Here is a 21,658-nt window from a genome sequence, read left to right as displayed (position 1 = left end):
CCTGTAAGCTACAGGTTTCGTTCTCATTATCGTCACAACGTACCACCGACACATGGTCTCATTTCCATGTTACAGGTGAAGAACCCGGGGTTCACAGAGGTCCAGTCACATGCCGAGGCCAGCTCTTTCCGGGCGCCTCCCAGGTCACCGAGCTGGCCCACCAGCAGCGCCCAGGCAGGCCTGCTCCCTGCTCCACACACCTGCTCCCTGCCCCTGCTCCCTGCCCCTGCTCCCTGCTCCCTGCCCCTGCTCCCAGCTCCCTACTCCTCCCTGCTCCCTGCCCCTCCTCCCTGCCCCCTGCCCCTGCTCCCTCCTCCCTGCTCCCAGCTCCCTGCCCCAGCTCCCTGCTCCCAGATCTCTGCCCCAGCTCCCTGCTCCCAGCTCCCTGCTCCCAGCTCCCAGCTCCCTGCCCCAGCTCCCTGCTCCCAGCTCCCAGCTCCCTGCTCCCAGCTCCCTGCCCAGCTCCCTGCTCCCAGCTCCCTGCTCCCCACCCCAGCTCCCTGCCCCAGCTCCCTGCTCTCAGCTCCCTGCCCCTGCTCCCTCCTCCCTGCTCCCTCCTCCCTGCTCCCTGCTCCACACATCTGCTCCCTGCCCCTCCTCCCTGCCCCCTGCTCCCTGCTCCCAGCTCCCTGCTCCCTGCTCCCTACTCCTCCCTGCTCCCTCCTCCCTGCTTCACACACCTGCTACCTGCCCCTCCCTGCTCCCTGCTTCCTGCCCCCAGCTCCCTGCCCCTGTTCCCTGTTTCTCCCTGCTCCCTGCTCCACACGCCTGCTCCCTGCTGCCAGCTCCCTGCTCTCTGCTCCCAGCTCCCTGCCCCTGCCTCTGCTCCCTGCCCCTGCTCCCTGCTCCCTGCTCCCTCCTCCCTGCCCCCTGCTCCCTGCCCCTGCTCCCTGCCCCTGCTCCCTGCTCCCTGCTCCCTGCTCCCTGCTCCCTCCTCCCTGCTTCCTGATCCCTGCCCCTGCCCCTGCTCCCTGCTCCACACGCCTACTGCTCAGGCCCAGGTCAATCTCTCCTTTCATTCGGGAGCCGGTGCTCCCAGTCACTCTCCCCCAAATCAAGGCTGCCAAGGGCTAAGCCTGGTTGTGACCTCAGGGCTGGTGTGTAGGACGGTCCCTTCCACATGCTCGGCAGAACAGAGTGCCCAGGCCTGAGTGCCCAGAGGGTCCCCCTCCTCCCTCCCCTCCGTCTACAGCAGGCTGTGTGTGTCTGTGCGGGGCGGGAGGGCACATCCCCAAAGGTCCGGGCATCTGACCAGCCACAGCTCCACCTCCTCCCACCGACGAAACAAAAGGGCATCCTCACTGCAAAGCCACATTCATAGAAGACAGCTTTATTTCGGTGGCTCGGAAATTAGCACAATGACAGCAGTGCTCGCTCGTGCACTGACTCATCTTCCGACGTGTGATCTGCAGCGGGGCCCACTGGCCCACTCACTGAGGACAGCGGCGGCCACCGCCCCCACCGGATGTAACACCCCGATGTCTCCCGCGTCTGGCCGGCTCCTCAGTGCCCCCGCGGGCAGGGCTGCCGCAGGCACCGCAGCTACATGAACCCCTCAGCTCTCACACCGGCGGCCGCCCGTCTCCGAACAAAGATCCTCCTCGTCAACACGCGTGGCTTCCGGGCGTGCCAAGAGCCCTGGTCTGACCCGTGCAGGGATTGCAGGCCAGTTGTGGCTGTGCCAAGTGACCAGCCAAAAGCCAGGCACAGAGAACCTGGAGCTCAGCAGAGGGACCCAGCGGCTGGCCAGGGAGGAGCCCAGGCTCCCTCCGGGGGCATTCTGGCCTAACCTGCGGAGAGAGGGGAGCCCCCGCCCCCCTCTGCCGAGCTGTAACCCCAGCCTTTCCAGGGTTTGTCCAGGAGGGGGGCTGCCCCGAGCCAGGCGGCCGCTCACACCGGGAGGCCGGCTTCAGTCCTCAGGGCGGGCGGGCAGGCAGGGACCACGGCCTCGATCTCCCAGCGACACAGGGGACACCTGGCCGTGTCCCCGAAGACCCGCCAGGCGCAGCAGCTGCAGAGGTGCGTGTGGCCGCAGGGCACCAGGCAGGTGTTGGCGGCGTGGTGGAGGCAGACGGCACACTCCTGTCCCGCTGGGGCTGGGGAAGGGGACAAGGTCGCAGGTCGCAGGTTGCAGGGCGGGGCAGATGGGGTTGGGGTGGCAGTCACATTGGGAACGGTTCCCTGGTGAGGAAATCCTCACAACGGGACCGAGTGAGAAAAATGGGTAAGAAACCATCCTGTGCCGACTCAACATCCAATTCGTTTAGAGAAAAGAAAGCACAGACACTCCTCAGGCAGGAAACCCACCCAGGAAGCCCGGTGACTCTTTCTGCTTCCTTCTTTAGCCTTAACAGTTGTTGATGCCTGTTTGGCAAAGCTTTTCCTATGCCATGCCCTGGCAAAAGGCGTCTGCTCACAGACGTGCTGTGACCTGTGAGCCGGTGCTGCAGGCGGGCCCTGTGCCAGGTGCCGGGGGCAGAGCCTGGGAGCCGTGCTGGGACCCGGGAGACCCTCCTGAGCTCCAGGCTGGGCACCGGCTCCCCCCGGGCTGCAGGCTGGGAGTCCCCCTCCCTGGAAACCACTCACCTTCAGGGTCTGAGGGAGGGTCTGAGGGAGGCTCCAGCGGGAGGGCCCAGGGCGAGGCTGTGGGCACGGCGCTGTGGGAGGGATCTGGGGAGAGAGGGAGACTCAGGCTGCGGAGAGAAAAGCGCCTCTTTCCCAGTGGCTGTGTGAGAGCTCCGGGATCACAGGGCCCCACCGAGCCGCCCCTTTCCATCTAACCCTCAGGGGGTTTGTGGGCTGCAGGTCCTTTTCCCCAAGCCCCTCCTCCAGGCACCCCCTCTTTACCCTGAGAGGAGAGCCTGGGCCTTGCTCAGCCTGAATCCCTGTCCTTGCAGGCGGCTAGAGGGACGTGTTTCCCACCCACTGACATCGGACCCTTGCCCCACAGGCTGTCTCTTACCTTTACCCCTCGCTCCTCTCCAGTGAACTCCTACTTAGACTGCAAAGCCCCACCCAAAATGTCTCCCTCTGTGGAAGGTGGTCAGCCCTTTCACTGAGGTTTGGGGTGTGGTCTTATTCTTAGGGGTCGGGTTGCCCTTCCTGTGCCTGGGCTTTCCCCAGCTCCCATCGTCATACCCAACCCTGGCAGGAGCTGATGGAGACACGGACTGAATATGAATGAATGAATGAATGAATGAATGAGTGAACGAATGAGCGAACGTCTCTCGGAGGCTCTGGATGCGGGGGCGGCGGAGGGCCTCACCCAGCAGTTCGATGGCCTTGGTGGTGCCGTACACGTCCATCACGGCCCAGAGGGGGGCGCGGGTGGGCAGCCCCTCGCGCAGCCGCAGGCGCGGGCCGGCGTTGACGCGCGCGCAGAGGCGGCCGCGGCGGCTCAGCCAGAAGCGCACCACGTCCCCGGCGCGCGCGCCGCCGGGCAGCACGGCCGCCCACGTGGGGCTGCGCAGCTCCAGGTCGGGGCACACGAAGGGCGGCAGGCTGCGCGGCCGCACGCGCGCGGGGTCCAGGCGCGTGAAGCCCACGCGGAGGCCGCCGCTCCAGCCGCGCTCGTGGCTCAGGACGCGCAGCGCCACGCGCTCCCCGCGCCGCACGGGCCGCTGGCTGAACACGATGCCGTCGTGGAAGGTGGCGAGGCGGCGCGCCGTGCTCCGCGCCGGGCCCAGCCGCACCTGCGCGCCCCGGGCCTCGGCGTGGAAGCGCAGCGGCTCCCGCGGCTTCCGGGCGGCCGCGCCTGCGGGGCGGGGGCAGCGGGTCAGTGCGGGCGGCCCCCGGCTCTCCTCCCCCGCCCCCTGTCCGCGGGCGTCATCTCCCGGACCCCAGGGCCCGCTTCCAGCCTGAGGGTCTGAGTTCCCTGGGGACGCCGGGGCCTCAGTGCCCCGCGGGCGGGCGGCCTCAGAGTTAAAGGGCTGCAGCTCCCCGCCCCGAGGCCCCGCTGGCTTTGCCTCGTCTCCACCGGCGTTCGGTCTGCCGGGACCAGCCTGCGGTGCCGCTGAAGGCTGGGCTCTGGCCGGGGTCCCCTGTGGGTGCTGTTCCCTTGTCTGACTCTGGTTTGCCCAAAAACAACCTGTCACTGTGAGGGCCAGACCCCAGTCCTGGGACAGGGGTTCGGGCAGCTTCCCTGGGGTGTGGCACAGGCCGGAGCGGGGTCCCAGGTCATCCCTCCAGGCCCGGGAGGGGCTTTGACATCACCGGCCTCCAACCTGAAGGCAGCCAGGAGGGGACACTCCCTGGGGGCCCCCTCTCATCTCCAGCGGCGCTTAGCTCCCCACCCTCCCCGCTCCCCTCTGCCTCCCTCCTGGCCCCTCTCTTTCTGGGTCGGATAAGGAGTCTGAAATAAAAAGGTGGGCTCAGTCTGAACCTGCGTCGGGCCCCCAGGGACCTGAGTGGGAGCAGTTAGGTGCCCACCTGGGCAGCATCTGGCTGGTGGACACCCCGCTGGGTGGTTGGAGCCCTCCTCTCCCCCCTCCACGCCCCCTGCCGCCCCCCGTGGCCGGTCACTGCCCATCCCTGAGGTGCAGGCCTGGGACAGGCTCCGATGTGGAGTGAGTGGCATTCCACCCCTGGCAGTGTGTACGCAGCGTCCGGCAGAGCTGGGGTTCAAAGAGGGGCTGCTTCAGCCCCACCCAGTGCAGCCCCCAGGGAAAGGACCCCTGGGCTGGGGACAGGAGACCCCATATGCTCGGCTCCTTGGGCTGAGAGTGTGAGTGCAGAGGGGCCTGTCCTGGCCGAGCGGCTCCTTTCCGCAGGAAGGGTCAGCGGGTGGAGTTTCCGCCCAGTCCCTGCTCCGCTGCCCTGGGGGAGGCTGGCTGCTGAGGTGGCTGTGGGGACAGGGGGGTGGGGGGGGCGGGGGAGGAGGAAGGCGGGAGCCAGGCTGCTGGCTGACTGAAGGCAGAACAGGGAGGAGGAGGAACGCCCCAGGCGTGGTCTTGGCAGGACGGGGCCCTGGGGACGGGGAAAGCAGCTCCATCCTGGACCGGAACCAGCCAGCCTCCCGGGCTCTGAGGTGGGTCCCCAGCAGCCCGGGGAGGAGGTGTTTATGGTTAGAGGAGGGGGCTGAGGGACAGGCTCCTGAACAGCCGACCTCACAGCCCCTGGGAGGGGCCGCTGGGAGGGGAGCGGGGGCTCTGAGACTGCCCAGCCCCCTCTGCTTGGCACAGGACCGTGGAGCTGGCTCACTGCATGGGAGGCTGGGCGCCCTCCCTCAGGCCTGCAGGCTCCCTGGCCCTGGCCTCCCGCCCGGTGCACCTGCCCGGGACTGGCAGCGAGGGCCTTCCTCAGTGAGTCATGAATGTGAACCATGGCCTTTTGGATGTCTCCCCTGACACACACACACACACACACACACACACTCACACTCACACAAACACACACACAAACACACACACTCACACACACATAAACACACACACACTCACAAACACACACACAAACACACATACACACACACATAAACACACACACACACATAAACACACACACACACACTCACACACACACACACACACAAACACACACACATAAACACACACACACTCACAAACACACACACACAAACACACACACTCACACATAAACACACAAACACACACACACTCACACACACTCACATAAACACACACACACACTCACATAAACACACACACACTCACACACACTCACATAAACACACACACACACACACATAAACACAAACACATAAACACACACACAAACACACACACACACATAAACACACACACCCACACAAACACACACACTCACACACACACTCACACACACACACTCACACACATAAACACACACACACATAAACACACACAAACACACACACACACAAACACACACACACAAACACACACACACTCACTCACACACACACACTCACACTCACACAAATCAGAGAACCTTTGCAGCCAGGCTCTTAGAATCTAAGTGACTGAGTCAGCCCTCTCCTCAGTGAGGCCCCCTAGATCTCCATCATCTCCATCACCCCCTTCCAGCCACCCAGCTTCTCCAGGCGCCCCTGAGTGCTTCACACACACACACACACACACCCTCCGCCCCCCCCCCCCAAGGGGAGGCACTCAGAGGGATGAGCAGGGGAGGATGAGCAGGTTGCCGCAGTCTTGTAGCCAGAACTGGGAGCCTGGGTGCAGATCCAAAGGCAGTTGCCACAGCTGCAGCCTCGTCCCCCCTCTCCTCCCGGCCCTGGGCCACCTGCTGCTGTGTGAGGGCTCAGTGCTGCGGGGAGAGGGGCTCTTTGCCTGGGAGGGAGCACGGTCAGAGAGGCTCACATCCCCGCAGTCGAAGCCCCCTGGCCACCCCTAGGGCTGTGCTGCTAGCATCCTGTGAGCCAGCAGCCAGCGGTACTGGCTCAGCGTCAGAGGAGGTGACCTGACCCGGTCCCACAGCTCAGTTCTCACAGCTGGGACCTCTGGTCTCCCATGAGGCCCCCCAGCTCCACCGTTCCCCATGCAGCCGGACTTCTCCCTGAACAAAGGACCCGAAGGTCATGTGGGTCATCCGGTCACTCCAGGGATGCTGGCTGCGTCACCGGGGGCGGCAGGTTCTCTCAGGGCAGGAAGCTCCCAGCTCAGTGCCACCCCCAGCCCAGCCGGGCTCAGAGGCTGTGTCCGCGCTCCCAGCAGGACCCAGAGCCTCCGTGCTCCCGCATCCCTGTGCTCCCGGCTCCCACTTACCCGCCTGCGAGCAGAGCTGGGCCCCCATTGGGTCTGGAAGGACTGTCTGAGGAGCTGAGCCAGGTTCCCGTGTCTCCAGCCGCCCCTTGCTATGGGCCGGGATCATGTTACAAGTTGATGATTAATTAGAGTTGCTGTCACGAGTTACTATATCCAGGGAATTTCCTGACGTCTCCTGGCTGCGGCCAGCTTGAGGGAAGCTCTGGAATCGCCTGAGGCACGTTAACAAGTACCTGCACCCACACCTGGCCCAGAGGCCCTGGTTCCAGCGGCCGGGTGGGGCCAGAATCTGTCATTTTTATTTATTTTTGTATATTTTATTGATTTTTTTACAGAGAGGAAGGGAGAGGAATAGAGAGTTAGAAACATCGATGAGAGAGGCCAAAACCGGTTTGGCTCAGTGCATAGAGCGTTGGTCTGCGGACTGAAAGGTCCCAGGTTCGATTCTGGTCAAGGGCATGTACCTTGGTTGTGGGCACATCCCCATTAGGGGCTGGGCAAGAGGCAGCTGATTGATGATACTCTCTTCATCGATGTTTCTAACTCTCTATCCCTCTCCTTTCCTTTCTGTTAAAAATCAATAAAATATATTTGAAAGAAAGAAACATCGACCAGCTGCCTCCTGCACACTCCCTACTGGGGATGTGCCCGCAACCAAGGTACATGCCCTTGACTGGAATCGAACCTGGGACCTTTCAGTCCGCAGGCCGACACTTTATCCACTGAGCCACACCGGTTTTGGCACGGAATCAGTCATTTTTAAAATCACCCTGTAGCCCAGCCGAGTGGCTCAGTTGGCTGAACGTTGTCCTGTGCACCGAGGGGTTACCAGTTTGATTCCTGGTCAGGGCACATACCTGGGTTGTGGGTTCTAACCCTGGTAAGGGGTGTGTGGAAGGAAACTCATTGATGTTTCTCTCTCTCTCTCTCTCTCTCTCTCTCTCTCTCTCTCTCTCTCTCTCTCTTCCCCCCACTCCCCTTCCTCTCTCTCAGCATGTCCTTGGGTGAGCATTAAAACAACAGCAACAAGCGCCCTGGTCGGCGGTAACGTACAGCCAGGACAGACATTTACCCCCACACAGAAGGCGCTTAATTGCTGTTGCTGACGTGGGCCGCCTGAATTCACCACCTCCCAGGTCCCAGGACTTGTAGAGAGGCCAGCCCGGGCCTCCCAGAGAGAAGGGGACGCCAGGGGACCCGAGGGTGACGCTGCTCCCCCACCCTTGCCCGGGCTGGAGTGCCGCCTTCCAGAGCCCGCCCCAAGTGCCCGCTGTCCCCAGAGGTGGGGCCGAGGGCCTGGCTCCCAGAGCGCCAGCTGTGCCCGGCCAGGGGGCTCTCCCTCCGCCCACGGGCCTGAGGCGGGAGGCAGGCTGCCTGAGCGTCTCCCTCTTCCAGGCGCACACCCTCTCCGGGAGCTTGTTAGCGTGGACTGACGGGCCTTCTGGGCGTGCCCGGCAGCCTGCTTTCCCAGCGGGGCTGGGGCGGGGGCTCTTGGCCCTGCTTTAGGGCGAGGTCCTCAGTCTGGAGCAGTGGTTCTCAACCTTCCTAACGCCCGACCCTTTAATCCAGCTCCTCATGCTGTGGTGAGCCCCAGCCAGAAGATTATTTTCATTGCTACTTCATGACTGTAATTTTGCTACTGTTATGAATCGTAATGTAAATATCTGTGTTTTCCGATGGTCTTAGGCGACCCTGCTAGCAGTTCTCAATTCTGGAGGCTTGTGAGTACCCTGGCCTCCACTTCCCGCTGACCCCTTCCCGGGACCTGGGGTCAAGGCCATGATCAAGACCTCTAACCTGGCTAAGGAGCGGATACCTGATGCCCGTCCCTGGAGCAGCAGGCGGAGCGGTGCCAGTGACGGGGCTGGGTGGTGTGTGGAGGCCCAGGACGTACCCCGTGTTTCCTTTTCCTCCCTGGCCTGGTGTCCCCGTGTGTGAGGCAGGGAGCCAGCATGAACGGACTGCGGGCACCCAGCCCCGATGTGCCTGACTCCAGACGTCATTGCCCCTGGACTCCTCCTCCACACGGTACCCTGCCAGGCCCCTCCGCGCCCCTCGAGAAGCAAAGGCCGGAGCACACTGGTGAGAGCTCAGCAGCCGTCACCACGACCCCAGGCTGAGGTGCCAGCTGGCCCCGCTGGGGGCCAGGCACAGGGCACCCCTCCCTCTGGGAAGTTCGGGGCCCAGGGATCCGCCTTCTCCATCCTCCCACCCCGGTTCCACCTGCACGCCGGCTGCGTGGCGGTCCCCGGAGGCTGGAGCAGGAGCACTGTGACAAACCACACTCCTGTACCAGAGGTGATGTGGGATCTTATCAGAGAAATCAGGCGGTGAGCTTGGCCTGTGTGGAAAATTACTGGATGAGCTGAGCCCGATGCCAGGCTGCGGGGGTGTGCCCGTCTCCCGGGCCTCAGAGGGAGCGGGCACCCGAGGAGCTGGAAGCCCAGGCCTGACGTGGAGAAGACCCACCCCTCCCGCCCACGTGCACACAACTAACACACCGCTGTGCCGAGTCCGGGGCGACTCCTCAGAAAGTCTTTTCTGTGGCCGGTGAGGCGAAGCAGCTTGTTCACGAGCGCCCGGCAGTAAGTCGCAGCCAGGACGTGCAGGGGTCTGGCTGGAAGCCCGCGCCCTAACCACTGTGCTGCCTGCCCCTCCAGCCTCCTGACTCAGGCCACTGTGCCCTCTGAGCTTTTAGTTGTCTGCTCCATGTGACCGTGCTGACACACAGTGGGAGCTTTATGGGTAGCTGCTGACTGGCCGCTGGAGTGGGAGATGGAGGCCCCCCATGCTGGAGCCTGCGTCCTTCCCCGGCACAAGGCTGTCCCAAAGGTTTATTCCAAGAAGCAGTGACTGGCCCTGCAGGACCGAGCAGACCCTGGTGGCTGCCGTCAGTACTGCAGGATGCACTGGGCCCCCAAAGCTAGGAGGGGCGCTTCCTGGGGGAGGTCACAGGGCTCCCGTTTCCCTTCTCCCTGTGCCCCACTCCCCACCCCTCATCTCCACATCCCCTCCCTCCCGGGACGCCCTCCCTGGCGGCCAGGGTGCCAGGACCCCACCAGCTCAAGGGGCTTGCGCGGAGGGCAGCCCTCGGGTGCCGCCAGCTCTCGGAGGAGCTGGGTGGCTGTTTCGGGCCCCAGCGCAGAGCTGAGCAGGTTCAGGGCTTGTCCCGGGGTCGTGCCAGCCCGCGGCTGAGCAAAATGGAAAGCCACGGGCACACAGCCCACCTGGGGCACCGGCAACCCGGCCCTGTCTCCGCGTCAGGGCCCTGGGACTCCACCTGATTCTGTTCTATTCGCCCGAGCTCCAGTGCTCCCACCCGACCACAGACTCAGGCCAGCGGCTGCCGTGCCCGGAGACGACCCCTGGTTGTCGGCAAGGAGTTTGGGTGCCCAGTTGTGTGGTACTTTGACAATCGCCCACCGAATGAACGACCTGGCGATTCAGTCCTGGGTGATACCCAACAGGCGCCTGTGTCCACAGGGATCCCAGGGGCTGTCCACGAGGCCGCAGCCTGCAAACAGCCCAGGTGCCTGCTGGGCGCTGGGATCGCTGCTCAGAGCCTTCAGGGATGAGGGCTCGGTCCCCCCGAGGCCGGGGCGCTCCCTGAGTGGTTTTGTTGCCATCGCACTGCAGTCGCGGTTCCCTCCTCCAGCCCCAGGCCCACAGCTGTGGGTCCGAGAATGCGCCCTGACGGGCTCCATCACGGAGCTCGGTCTCAGGGCTGCTCCTGGGGCGCCCAACCTCCCATGGCACCCACAGGAGCGCGGAGGCGGAATCGCCGTGTAGTCGCCCCGCGGCGGCAGAATCATCGCCGTTATTTGCACGGACGGGTTAAACCCACCCGCGGCTCCACCGCGGCTCCCTCACATGGAGCTCAGAAGCAAGCACTCCCATCTGCGGCTCGAAGGCAGGAGAGCGCTCACCTCCGGAGGGCACCGGAGCCTCGGGGTGCTGGCAGCGTCCTCCGTCTCGGCCGGGAGGTGTGTCCGAAATGGTAGATCCATCCAGCGGGACCTCGGGTCCAGCTGGCTCCCTTCCCTTCCCGCCCTAAAACAGCGGGTGAGGGAAACCGGCCTGGCAGCCAGAGCGCTTAGTCAACACTGCCGCCTGGTGGGCAGGAATGGAACTGACGTGGGTCCGTTCCCCACAAAGGCTCCCACCTGTGACCCCCTCTGGCTCTCTTTCTTGTTCACTCACTTCCTGCCATGAGCCCCTGCCAACTCTGAGGGCCCGCCAAATCCTCTGGACCAGTAGCTGGATCCGCACCCTGGGCCTTGGGGGACAGAGGGCAAGAGAGGGAGGCCAGGGTATGCCAGCAAATAGCCAACCCCTAGTTAAGTCTGTGCGGCTACTTGCCCTCTGCTCGGCTGTCCAGCTCTTTCTGGGCCCTGGCTCCCCGGTTCCTGCCCTGCCAGCATGGAGCACCCTCTCAGGGTGAGTGTGGGGCCTACCTGGCTGCTCAGAGGGGAGGCCGGGGAGGGGAGAGGCACGCTCTCCTCCTTCGGTCTCCAGCTTTCCTTCTCCTGTGCCCCACGCATCCCACACAACTGTCAGTGTGTCCAGTCTGGGAAGACTGTGGCACTCCACGCTGGGTGGGTGTGTGTTCAACAGAAATGTGTTGAGTACCTACTGTGTGCCAAGAACTGTCCAATTTCTGAGTAGCCACAGATTGAAGAAAACCCAACCCTTGCCCCTCAGTCAAGTCCATCCTGGTCCTCAGGTCAGTGCTACAAGAGGGCCAAACTGAGGCCTGGGGAGGCCGGGGTGCAGAAGGGGAGTGGGTGGAGGTTTTGTGGAACAGCGGATCTTAAAATCCATCCCCGCAGGACAGCTGGGCTTTCAACAGCAGGGAGGGAAGAAATGGCCCAGGGAGAAGGAATCATATATAAAAATGTAACCACACATGGTGCTGTCTGGCTGTATCAGTTAAGATTAGAATTGTTTGCATGTAGTAGAATATCCAAAAGAATAGTGGCTTAAGCAAGATATTTTACTTCTTTTTAACGTAAAATAAGTTAAAATAGGGGGCCCAGGGTAACCACGAAAGCTCTGTGGCCTTTGGAACCAGGTTCCCTTTCCTTTTCTGACCCACTGTTCTAGCACTGACCTTCATAAAGGTCACTTTATGGACCAAAAAGGTTGCTGGAGCTCCAGCCAGCACATCAGCATCCAGGCAGCAGAGGGCATTCCTTTCAGCGAAGTCAGCTCGCTTAAGCAGACTTGCTGGAGAGCTCATGTAACACTTTTGTTGACATCTCTGGCCAAAATTCTGTCAGGTGGCCACAGCTAGCTGCAAGGGAAGCTAAGAAGTGTAGCTTTTACTGGGGAAGAAGCTTACAGTGGAGGTCAGAGACCCAGGAGGTGCCGGACGAGGCGTCCCAGAGGGCTGAGAGGGCGGGCGGGAGGTGGCAGGCCCAGCTCACCCTGTGCGGGTGGGATGACAGCTGGGATGAGGCCACTGCGTCCGCCCAGGAGGTCAGAGGTGGACAGGCCAGAGGAGGGCAGAGGCAAAAGCCAGGGCAGCTGCTTGGGAACGAGTGCAGGCGGGTGACTGCATCCGATGGGCTGTGAGCGTAGCCACAAGTGACAGGCAAAATGGCTGATTATCGTAGAGGTTCATCTCCTTCTCAGTACAAGGTGGGGCCTGGGGCTCCACTCAGCCAAGCTGTGTGACACTCGGACTTTCGCTGATCCTCCCTGGGGTCCGCCCGCCTCCCCGGGGCCAGGCTTCAGCTCGCACCCACAGCCAGGGCTTAGCTACAGGACCAGGGAATGTAGCCTTTGGCCTGGACGGTCCTGTGTCCAGCTGGACGCGGGGACGGGCTGTCATGAGGCGAAGGAGAGAATGGGTGCTGGAGGGAAGCTGGGGCGGTGGCCAGAGGGCGTGGGTGCAGGAGGGCAGGCTTCGTGCATGAGAGGCCGGTGGCACCCATGCAGACCTCCTGGCGGCCCCTGTGTGCACACGGCTGGTGTCCCACGGGTGCCCTCCACGGCGAGGGCAGTGCCCGTAGGCGGGGTGGGAGCTGTGGCTGCTGAGGACGAGCTCTGCTGGCCAGGAGGTGGTTTTCCTGGGGTCCCTGGAGGCCCCGCGGCCGCACACCAAGGCAGTCATGTGGAGCGCGGAAATACCTGTTCTCTGCTCCTCGAGCTGCTGCCCACTGCAGGTGCGCGATTTGGCCATTGTCATCGTGTCCTGTGCCTGGCCATGGGCACTGTCCCTAGGCAAGGAGTGACCTCCTCCCGGGCCTCCTGACCGTCCCGCCTCCGTGTGGCCGGCTGAGTCTCCGAATGCTGGGCACCAGAGAGGGCTCCGGCTTATCTGTCTCCTTGGGGCCTCTCCTCCGCCCCCCTCCTCCCCCCTCCCCCCGGGAGCTTTACGAAACTTGATAAGAACCAACCCAACCCCAGGGATGGAGGGGTTAACTATAGGGTGCTTCACACTGGCCCATGGGCTCAGTGGTTAGAACACAGGTCCATGCACCAAAGGCTCACTGTTTGATTGGGTCAAGGACATGTACCTGGGCTGCAGGTTCGATCCCTGCCACTGGTCAGGGCAAGTGGCAACCAATCAACATGTCTTTCTCACATTGTTGTTTCTCTCTCTCTCTCTCTCTCTCTCTCTCTCTCTCTCTCTCTCTCTCTCTCTCCCTCTCCCTCTCCCTCTCCCTCTCCCTCTCCCTCTCCCTCTCCCTCTCCCTCTCCCTCTCCCTCTCCCTCTCCCTCTCCCTCTCCCTCTCCCTCTCTCTCAAAATGAATGGAAAAAATATCTCCAGGTGAGGATTAACAACAAACACACACACACACACATACACACACACACACACACATAGTGTCTCTGCCCCGGGCTCTGCGCCTGCTGACTCCTGCTGCTCTCTGCTCCTCATCCCGTGTGACAGTGTCTAGGAGGGAGGATGGCAGGGCCCTCGAGTTCCGTCTCGGAGGGCCCAGTTATCCTGAGGGTTGAGCAGCTGAATACAGGCTTCTGGCCCCACATGTGTGCCTCCCTCCCTCCCTCCCATGCGTGATGCCTTCACAGGGGACACTGTTAGCGCCTCTTTCTAGCCAGACAGTTGGCAAACATTCCCTGGGGCCGTGATGTGCCAGGGAATAAGTACCACTTAAATTGAATCGACCACTTATATAACAGAAATTCCCAGATTACAGTTTTAATCTCTAGCCTTATGCTGTTTATAAGAGATATACCAAAAACTCATTGTCACAGAAATACTGAAAGTATTTCTACACTAAGCAGGTACTAATCAAAATAATGATGGGGTAGCAAAATTAATAATATGCAAAATTAATATGCCCTGGCTGGTGTGCTCAGTGGTTAAGAGAGTTGGCCCATACACCCAAGGGTCTCAGGTTGGATTCCCAGTCAAGAGTGCATACCTGGGTTACAGGTTCAATCCCTGACCCCAAATGGGACATGTGTGGGAGGCAACCTATGGATATATCTCTCTTATAGCAATGTTCCCCCCACACACACTTCCACTTTCTCAAAGATCAATGGAAAAGTGTGCTTGGGTGAAGATTAAAAAAATGGACTTTAAGGCAAAATTCATTAATAGGGAAAAATATATATATATGCCGACTGATAGCTATGACATACACTGACCACCAGGGGGAAGATGCTCAATGCAGAGCTGCTGAGCTGCAGTGCCTTGGCAGCCTGGTTCTTGGTGACACGCCTGGAACCAGAGAGGAGGAGCCTGATTCTGCACCACCGAGAAACACTTTCTCGTGATCCGGGCCCCCTCGGGGGATGTCAGAGAGCCAGTCTGGCCCAACCCCCACAGGCCAGCCAAGGGACCCACCAGCGCACAGACCTGTGCACCAGGCCTCCAGTACAATGCAAAAAGGATAACTCGCCAACAGGAGAAAACAATCTTGAACCTGACGGCAACTAACAACTTCAAAATGTTACAGCAAACACTTACGGACTGCAGGGAAGACCGATAAAGCCACATCACAGCAGATTTAAACAACAGCAAGGACACTTTCAGCACAGCCCCCCCCCCCCCACCCAGCGGCACTGTCGTTGCACACGATATGTGCTCAGTACCCCATGCGTGCATTTCCCCACCCCCACCCTTCCGGCTTCTGCTGTGTCTGCCCGTGGAGAGCCGTAAGGAAGCGGGGACAGACTGGACACGCTAAGCATGGGCGAGGACTCGAGAAAGTCTTTTCTCCCAACCCAGAAACCAAGGCCCACACTTGGTCAGTAAGCCACAAGAGGAGTCCTGCCGAGCCCTGAGAGGAGGGCAGGTGGCAGGTTGTGAGCTCAGAGACCCACACAGGCAGGTTTTCTCCATGTCAATCTCACTGTCCACACATCAACACCAAGAGATACGCACTCCCATTTTACAGATGAGGAAAGTGAGGCACAGAGGCCCACTGGCATGCAGGAGACCACACAGTATGGGGCAGGGCTGGGCGTTGAACTGACTCTGAGCTCGGACCCTGTCACTGATGGGTGCTGTGCCTCCGGCCCACGGCACCAGCAGCCATCTCTGCCTCACCCCCAGGAGGTGAGCAGCTGACCATCGGGGTCAGCGCAGAGGGAACAGGGCCCTGGAGGGTGGGTGCCTGTGGCTGACTCCTCCTCCACAGCCAACAGAGCAATGCCAGGGAGCCCTCCACCCAGGGCGCCCCCTCCACTCCCCGGTCGGGAGCCAGTCAGAAAAAGCTTTCCCAGAATGCACCAGGCCAAGAGGAGCCCCAAACCTGCCCCTTCCTGCCCTCAGCTTCACCCCGGGTGGTCCTGCTTCCCTGTCTCTTTCTGCTGGCCCTCTGGCATGGCGGTGGCCTGGGTGGTGTGCAGGGTGCATGGGGACAGGATGGGATGGGGTGCTGGGAAGGCTGCGTCCACGCCCCACCCTTTGTCTGCTGACCTTTCCCTGAGGAGGCGCAACAAATTCAAGCAAAGACAGCGTGGGCTCTGGGGGACCAAGCGCCCTCGGTTTGGTGCGGGTGGGCGTGGGGCGAGGCTACAGTGTCTGGACAGGTTCTAGCCTCAGACTGAGGAGAGGGCACAGTCCTCTCGGGACCACGTGCAAGTCCCAGCCTGGAGGGCAGAGCCTCCCAGCACGATGATAGCCAACAGCTGTAGCTGCAAGCTTGGACCTATGTCCGAACACAGGACCCCACGTGTCTGAGTGACGAGGGCTCGATTGAGTTCAGGTGCATGTACTAGAGTAGGATTGAAACCCATGAGAATGTTTTAGTTTTTGTTTTTCCCCCACGAGAATGTAGTAAACATCTTGACCACGCCCTCACTTTGCCTCCTGCCATCTGGCTATAAAACTCGGCTTGTAGGCCGAGGTGCTGCCTCTCTCCATCAGAGGGAGCAGTGTCCCACCCAGACCCAGCTTTTATTCTCTTTTCTCAATCCGTCCCGCCCTCTCAGGGTCACTGAGCCTGGCTGAGCGGGCGTGGCACATGCCCTGGCTGAGCGTGCCATGGCCGCGCTGGCTCCCCACAGGGGCCCCAGCTGCACCGGCTGGACCGAGACAGCAGCCGATCATTAGGAAACCAGCTCCTTTAAAGGATTTGGTTGGACCAGAAACTGTAAATCCACTCCAATTCGGACCCATCTCTACGTTGTCCTGTAGAGAATGTGCGATGCGGGATGCCCCCAAACCGGAACCCTATGCCTGTGGCGTCCATCAGCTCCGCAGCGCCCCCCGGAGGCCAGGATGCGGCTGCGTTTCCAGGGCGCACAGGTCCTCCGTGGGCCTCTGGCACCCGGACAGGAATCACTCCGCGCTCGCAGAGAAGGAAACTGAGGTTACTGAGGTTGGGTAACCTGACCAAGGCCACGTATTTAGAAAGTGGTGGAACTTTTCTGAAGTTGGGGAAATGCTCATCATCTGTAGAAGAGTTTTCACCAAGGCGTAGAGCGCGGTTTCCGTTAACCCTCCGTTACCCAGAACAGCTCTTCCCCAGAAGGCGCGGCGCACGCACCAGGCGCTCAGGGACGGGCTCTTGATAAACAGCGTAACCGGGGAAACACGTCCGGGACCCAGCAGCCGTGTTCCCGAACCCAGCCGCGTGCTCGCAGGTCTCCCGGCAAAGACGGCGAAGCACACCTTCCTCCAAGCTGGCGGCAGGCAGGGCGGCGGAGGGAGCCTCGGCCACCTCGGAGCGCCAGCACCCCCCGCGGTCCCCTCTCCAACCCCCTGCCCCGGGGAGCGGCTGGCTCAGGGCTGCCAGGCCTTCTCCTTGCTCCCTAGATGCTGAGGGGAGAGCAGGGCCGCAGTGCGGCCTGAGCGGTCACCTGCCCGCTCCAGGCTCAGCTTTCCCAGCTGCAGAACCAGCAGCCAGCAAACTGTGTATGTGAAGAGCCAGACAGTGAATGCTTTGGGGTTAAGGTCGCGATCACATAGTCTATGCGTGCATGTGCATGCGTGTGTGTGCGTGCGTTTTACAATCCTTTAAAAATGTAAAACCCTATAAAAATGGAACCAGGCCAGAATGTACCAGAACCCCCTCTGCTCCCCATCCTACTCCAAGTTCTCATTTGGCTTCTTAAAATGCAGAAGCTGCCAGCTTTCTCCCCTGAGCCTGGCCGCCCTGATCACCCCCGAGCTAGAAACCACTTGTAATAGTGACCCACCTCAGTATGAGTGTCAGCTGCTGCTCCGGGCTCCGAGAGGGGCCCGCCCTACAAAGGGCCTGTGTGCGTGCTGGGGGCCATCTCTGTCCTCTCACGCCCAGTGACCCTGCACACCCCTGACCTTGGCCACACTCTGCACTTGTCCTTGGGAAGCAGGCCGGCCAAGCTGCGCCTCGCTGTCCACAGGACTCTTCCTCTGAGAGCAGCTGCCTGAGCTCACACGGTCCTGCTGACCGGGCGCATTTCGCGCTGAGTCAGCGAGCTGGGCCGCGGTGCAGTGGGCCCAGGTGTTCTGGAAGCTCAGCCAGCCGAGCCGGCAGCATCTCCTTCCCACACCTGTCCGAGGTCACAATGAACTGAGTCCGGCATGGTCCCTGAGAGTTCTGTGACTGCAGAGGCCGGCAGCTGAGTCGGGGTCTGGAGGGGTCAATCCACACCTGGGTAAGGCTGGTCAGGCTGGTGAGGAAGCCCCGGGACCCCTCCTTGGCAGTCAAGCCTGGATGGAAAATGGCTGGCTACTGTGTATAGATCAGTGCTTCTGTGAGTGAGTGTCAGCTCAGACACCTGCTCCTCTGCCCGGCTAAGGGCCAGAGTGAAATTGCTGGTAGGTCACTGTGTCCGGGACATTGAACCAACTGGGTGGTTCTTTTCAGCTTTGTTTCAAGCAGGTCCCTAGGAGAGGGAGCCAGCTCTGTGCCCAGCAGGGTAGAGGCCCCGGAGTGTGACTGCGAATTCAGGAAACTTTCTGAAAAGCTTCACACCTCCACCCCCCAGAAGGAACGGGAATTTGCAAGCTGGGGGAGAGGAACCAGAGGCTGGAACAGGTGCCAATACAGAGGCAGGAGGGGCCTGGGAGGCGGAGAAGGGTGGGGACAGGCAGGCAGAGTCCTCGGGTCTCAAGGAGCGTTGGGGTCCAGCGGGCACTCGGCAGGGCCTGTGGGCTGCAGGAGGCGTGTTCCCAGGTCAGCTTTCCTGCCCGGCGCTCCTGGCCCCCGCGCTCCGGGCCCCCGGCGCTTCCCAGTCCCCCCCCCCCCCCCCGCGGGGCCGGGAGCGCGGGGGGGGGGGGGGGGGAAGAGGAACATGTGGGGACGGGGGATTTCAGCGAGGCCCCAAGGACAGCGGCTGCCAGCCCTGGAGCGCCCTGCCGGGCAGTCACCTGGGCGCGGAGAAATATTGGGGCTTTGGCTAACCGAATTGTTCTTTCGGTTTGAACCAGCTCCCCGTTTTGACTCAAATCCGGCGGGGAAAGGAAAGCGCTTCCCCAGCTCAGGCTTAGCTCGGAGCCCAGGGGGCAGACTCCGCGCTCCTCTCCCCTCCGCGCGGGGGGTGGGGGGTGCGGGGTGGGGGGGTAGGGGGGTGAGGGGGTGGGGGGGTGGGGGGGTGGTGGAAGGGGGGGAGTGCGGGGGTGGGGGGGTGTTGGGGGAGAATGGGGGCGCTGGCTGCCTCCCTCTCCAGGGATGGGGGTGTGTCCCCCCCCTCCCCCCCAGCGGTTGAGAACAGGGCGCGACTTGGTGCACGCAGCACGAGCTTCAGGCACCAAAATAGAACCAGAAAAATGCTTGGAAAGAATTTGCTGTTTCCAAATGAGCGCCGTAATCGCCGTGACGGGAAGAGTGGGTCTTCCGGGACTTCCTTACACGCAGTTAACAGTTCAGCCTGTTTTCATTCCAAACCCCCGGGGCATGGGCACGGTGACCTTCTTTAGGGTGTAGTGTCCCCGCACCCCCCCACCCCACCCCCGCGGGCCCTCAGGCCTCAGTGCCTCTCCAGTGCACCCAAATAGTTTTGAGCCCCCTTTTCAAATCCCTGGGGCCACAGGGCAGCCAGCTGTTATTTTGCAGAATTTCTCTCGCCGCATCCTCAGCAGTTCTGGTATTACTGCTGCCACTGACTCACAGGGAGGAGGGGATTTCTGAGCTGTTTCAGAACTTAACCAGAATATTAGGGGTTTCAAGCAGTCCTTGTTTATTTTTCTTTTTTAAAAAGCCCCCAAAGCTAACAGTATCTGACACACGGGAAGAGAAGGAGGGGAGGTGGGGTGGGCAGGGCCTTCCAGGACCAAGTGGGCCACCTGCTGTGTGCTCTGCCCCCCTCTGGGACCCCAGCTTCGTCCTGGGCTGCGGGGAGGGGCTGGCATCACAGAGCTCTCTCCCGCTGGCAGGCGCGAAGCCCGCTACAAGACAAGCTCACCTGGCGCGCACGCTGCACTGGGAGTGACGGCTGCTATGCGCCCTTGTTAAATGACAGGGAAAGGGACAGGAGGACTTCGCAGAGGAGCTGTGAGTGTCCGCTTCAGCGGGAGCTTGGAGGACAGACAGGCTCACCAGGTCACCTGGCCGGAGGGAACAGCACAGGAAACCCTTAGTGTGGGAGCAGAGCACGGGCGCTGAGAGGACAGTTCCTCAAGGCGGGCCGAGGCCAAGCGTGGCTGTGCCCAGGAGCCGGTGCTAGCCAGGCCCAGCGCCCTGAGAAGCTCCTCCATGCAGCTCTGCCTTCCGCTGGGCCAGGCAGGGCGGGCAGGGCGGGCAGGCAGCTGTCACTCGGCGGCCAGCCTCGTGGCTGAAGGCACCGATGGGCAGCTGGGGAGACAAGGTGCTGGACGTCTGTCCCCTCAGGGCGTGCAAGGCTCAAGGCGGAGAAGGGAGCCTCCGAGGTGCGGCCTCTTGGAGGAGTTCTAGTGGAGTGTAGACACGTGTGTTTCTATGCGTGAGCTGTGGGCTCCTCTGCAAGCAGGGTGCGTGTGCAAACACACAGCTGTGTGTCTACAGGTTTGCACACGCGTGTCTGGTGTGCAGGAGCAGACAATGTCCACAGGTGTTGGGAGAATTTGAGCTCCTGGAAGGAGGGCCTGGGTGTAGACAGGACTGTTTAGACCCGAGCTCTCCTTGAGCGCTCCCTGCCAAGTGCCATTTCAAACACACCTTGTTGGGATGTCAGGGAGGGAGGGCAGTCCCCCACCTCTCACGTGTGGCAGTCATGGGGGAAACGCCAAGATGATTGATGACAGCAGAGACCTGGGCTCAGGTAAGGCACTGAGTGTGGGTGGAGTGAGCAGCCCCAGATAACTCCAAGCCTGGAAGCTTCAGGTCTGATGTCAGCAGAGTCCCAGGAGAGCATCGGGGAGCAGGGACTAGAGCAGTACCCAATCCTGGCTCCCAGGATCGAAGGGGTTAATGGGCCCGCTCGGGCTGGAGTTGAATCCCTTGCCCACAAACCTTCCCAGCATCTTGGTATCATGGTCAGGCCTCAAAATCCCACCGCCTGAAAGCCCGGAAACCCACCTGGGAGGGAGGGAGTCTGAGGAGCCAGCCCAAGCCACTGAGGCCGCCCGGGCAACTCAGCCTGGCCTCCCTGCGGGCACCGGGCAGGCTCAGCCCCTGCTGTAAGACAGATGCCCGGGTGCTCGATGTTTGAGTCTGCGATGGGTTTTTAAGTATCAGCTTCTTTTGAAAAAATTCATGTTAGGGAGTCGCTCCGAGGATTTTAGTGGTGGCGCCGTCATGGTTCGAACTCTCAGCAGCATCGTCGCGGTGTCCCAGGACATGGGCATCGCAAGAACGGGGACCTGCCCTGGCCCCCCGCTCAGAATGAATGCGAGTATTTCCAAAGAATGACTACCACACGGCAGCAGGAGGTACACAGAACCTGGTGATTATGGGTGGGAAGACCTGGCTCTCCATTCCAAAGGACAGGATTAACTTAGTTCTCAGGAGAGAACTCAAGGAACCTCCAAAAGGAGCTCATTTTCTCGCCAAAAGTCTGGATGATGCCTTAAAATTTATTGAGGAGCCAGAATTAACAAATAAAGTGGATATGGTTTGGATAGTGGGAGGCAGTTCCGTTTATAAGGAAGCCATGAACAAGCCTGGCCATCAACGACTCTTTGTGACAAGGATCATGCAGGAATTTGAAAGCGATACATTTTTTCCAGAAATTGATTTGGAGAAATACAAACTCCTCCCAGAGCACCCAGCTGTTGTTTCTGACGTCCAGGAGGAAAAAGGCATCAAGTACAAGTTTGAGGTATATGAAAAGAATGAGTAATGTGAAGGTTTTTTTTTCTGATTCATTTCCAGTTGTTCCCCATCCCCTCCAAACAATTATATATTTAACATTAGAAAAAGATATTTCTGTTAATTAAAAAAAAAAATTCATGTTAGGTCTCTTTTCTGTTTGTTTTATTTTTACTGATTTCAGAGTGAGGATGGGAGAGGGAGAGAGAGGAGAAACAATGATGAGAGAGAAACATCGATGGGCTGCCTCCTGCACTGGGAATGGAGTCCACAACCCGGGCCTGTGCCCTGACTGGGAATCA

At 60.9% G+C, this 21,658-nt stretch overlaps 1 protein-coding gene and 1 pseudogene across 1 annotated transcript; one reads left to right on the top strand and one right to left on the bottom strand.

The window, feature by feature from the left end:
* Positions 1–1,882: 1,882 nt before the first annotated feature.
* Positions 1,883–6,907, bottom strand: NEURL3 (neuralized E3 ubiquitin protein ligase 3). Its single transcript, XM_036454015.2, has 4 exons — positions 6,723–6,907; positions 3,266–3,754; positions 2,587–2,670; positions 1,883–2,096 (listed from the first exon to the last, which is right to left on the bottom strand). The coding sequence occupies exons 1-4, from the start codon at positions 6,826–6,828 to the stop codon at positions 1,891–1,893; spliced, it is 885 nt and encodes a 294-aa protein (XP_036309908.1). The 5' UTR covers positions 6,829–6,907; the 3' UTR covers positions 1,883–1,890.
* A 13,936-nt stretch (positions 6,908–20,843) lies between these two features.
* LOC118727960 lies at positions 20,844–21,387 on the top strand (annotated as a pseudogene).
* Positions 21,388–21,658: the final 271 nt, after the last annotated feature.

The sequence above is a fragment of the Pipistrellus kuhlii genome, unplaced genomic scaffold, assembly GCF_014108245.1.
Source record: "Pipistrellus kuhlii isolate mPipKuh1 unplaced genomic scaffold, mPipKuh1.p scaffold_m20_p_27, whole genome shotgun sequence".
NCBI lineage: Eukaryota > Metazoa > Chordata > Mammalia > Chiroptera > Vespertilionidae > Pipistrellus > Pipistrellus kuhlii.
Note: the sequence above shows the minus strand (reverse complement) of the source record. Positions and strands in the feature narration are given on the sequence as shown.